Source organism: Cariama cristata, unplaced genomic scaffold (genome assembly GCF_000690535.1).
Source record: "Cariama cristata isolate BGI_N322 unplaced genomic scaffold, ASM69053v1 scaffold14693, whole genome shotgun sequence".
NCBI classification, from domain to species: Eukaryota; Metazoa; Chordata; class Aves; order Cariamiformes; family Cariamidae; genus Cariama; species Cariama cristata.
The window spans coordinates 18,373-19,437 of NW_009607933.1; the positions used below are offsets into that span (position 1 = coordinate 18,373).

At 52.9% G+C, this 1,065-nt stretch overlaps 1 protein-coding gene across 1 annotated transcript in view; it reads right to left on the minus strand.

Annotated features, from left to right (window-relative positions):
- NEMF (nuclear export mediator factor) overlaps positions 1-1,065 on the minus strand; it is a 23,349-nt gene that overhangs the window by 1,523 nt on the left and 20,761 nt on the right. Inside the window, exons 28-29 of the mRNA XM_009696939.1 lie at positions 954-986; positions 1-61 (exon numbers count right to left, since the gene is read on the minus strand). The exon at positions 1-61 is cut by the window's left edge and continues 37 nt beyond it. Coding sequence (XP_009695241.1) covers positions 1-61; positions 954-986 — 94 coding nt within the window. The remainder of the gene's footprint in view (positions 62-953; positions 987-1,065) is intronic.

Consider the following 1,065-nt stretch of genomic DNA (forward strand, 5'->3'; position numbering starts at 1 on the left):
AGAGCAGGATATCCTGGGGGTGCGGCTGGCCCGTCAGGGAGTCCAGCAACGCCTCGCCTTCCTGAACAGGCAAAGGAGCTTGGCTGTGAAACCAGCCAGCGTCTCTCCAACCCCGACCTGCTGGTTTCACTGGGGGCAGAGGCTGTGGGGTCTCCCCTTTCCAGCTGAACTCCAACAGCAGCTGCAACCCCCCCGGGTACCCTGTGTCAGACCTCCGGATGGCGTTACCGAAACCTACTGCATTTACCTGGATCGCTCACTTCACTGGCATTGAATTACCATGCCACGATTCATTACTGACCATCTCTGATTACTAAAATGACATCATTTGAAACAGGACAGATCTTAAATGACTCAAACGGGACCCCCAAATGTAGTTACGTCTTCACAGGGTCACCAAAATCTTCCCCCTACAACCGTTATCCTCTTTCATTAAAGGATTTAAAGAAATCGCCTTATTTCCAGCCTTGGGCAACACCCACAGCCTGTAATTATAGAAAAATTTGAAGCAATTTCCTATGTAAATAAACTTCTAAAGAACAACTTGCACTGCATCGTATTGTGCCATCCTCCAGCCCAGAGCCGCCGTTACTGGGGAGTGCAAACACCTCCGGAGGCAAAGACAAGGGACAAACTTCAATTTAGCCAGCCCTAGTTTCTACAGGGGATGTCTGCGATAAGCAGGATAGGAAGAAAAAAAAGAGGTTACATTTTTTTTTAAAACACAAGAAAGCTGGGTTCCAACAGTCATGGGCAAGAAGGGGACTTCCAGCAGCAGGGCCGTGCCCTTCCGGAGGGCTCACACAGGAACCAGCCCCAGCCTGGTGCAAGCCTGGGCCTCTGGCCCTGCTCAGCTCACAGAGAGCTCCCCGCCGCAGCGGGGCCCGCCAGCTTCCAGCAGGAGCAGGGCCTTCTCCTCAGCGCTTAGCGGAGCTTCAAAGATGAGCATTTACCTCAACTCCCGGCTGATCCTGGTCCTGCTCCTCCTGTACACACAAACAAAGTCGGTATCAGAGCTGAAATGGGCACACGACTGCTTTTTTTTCTCCCCCCCCCCCCCCCCCC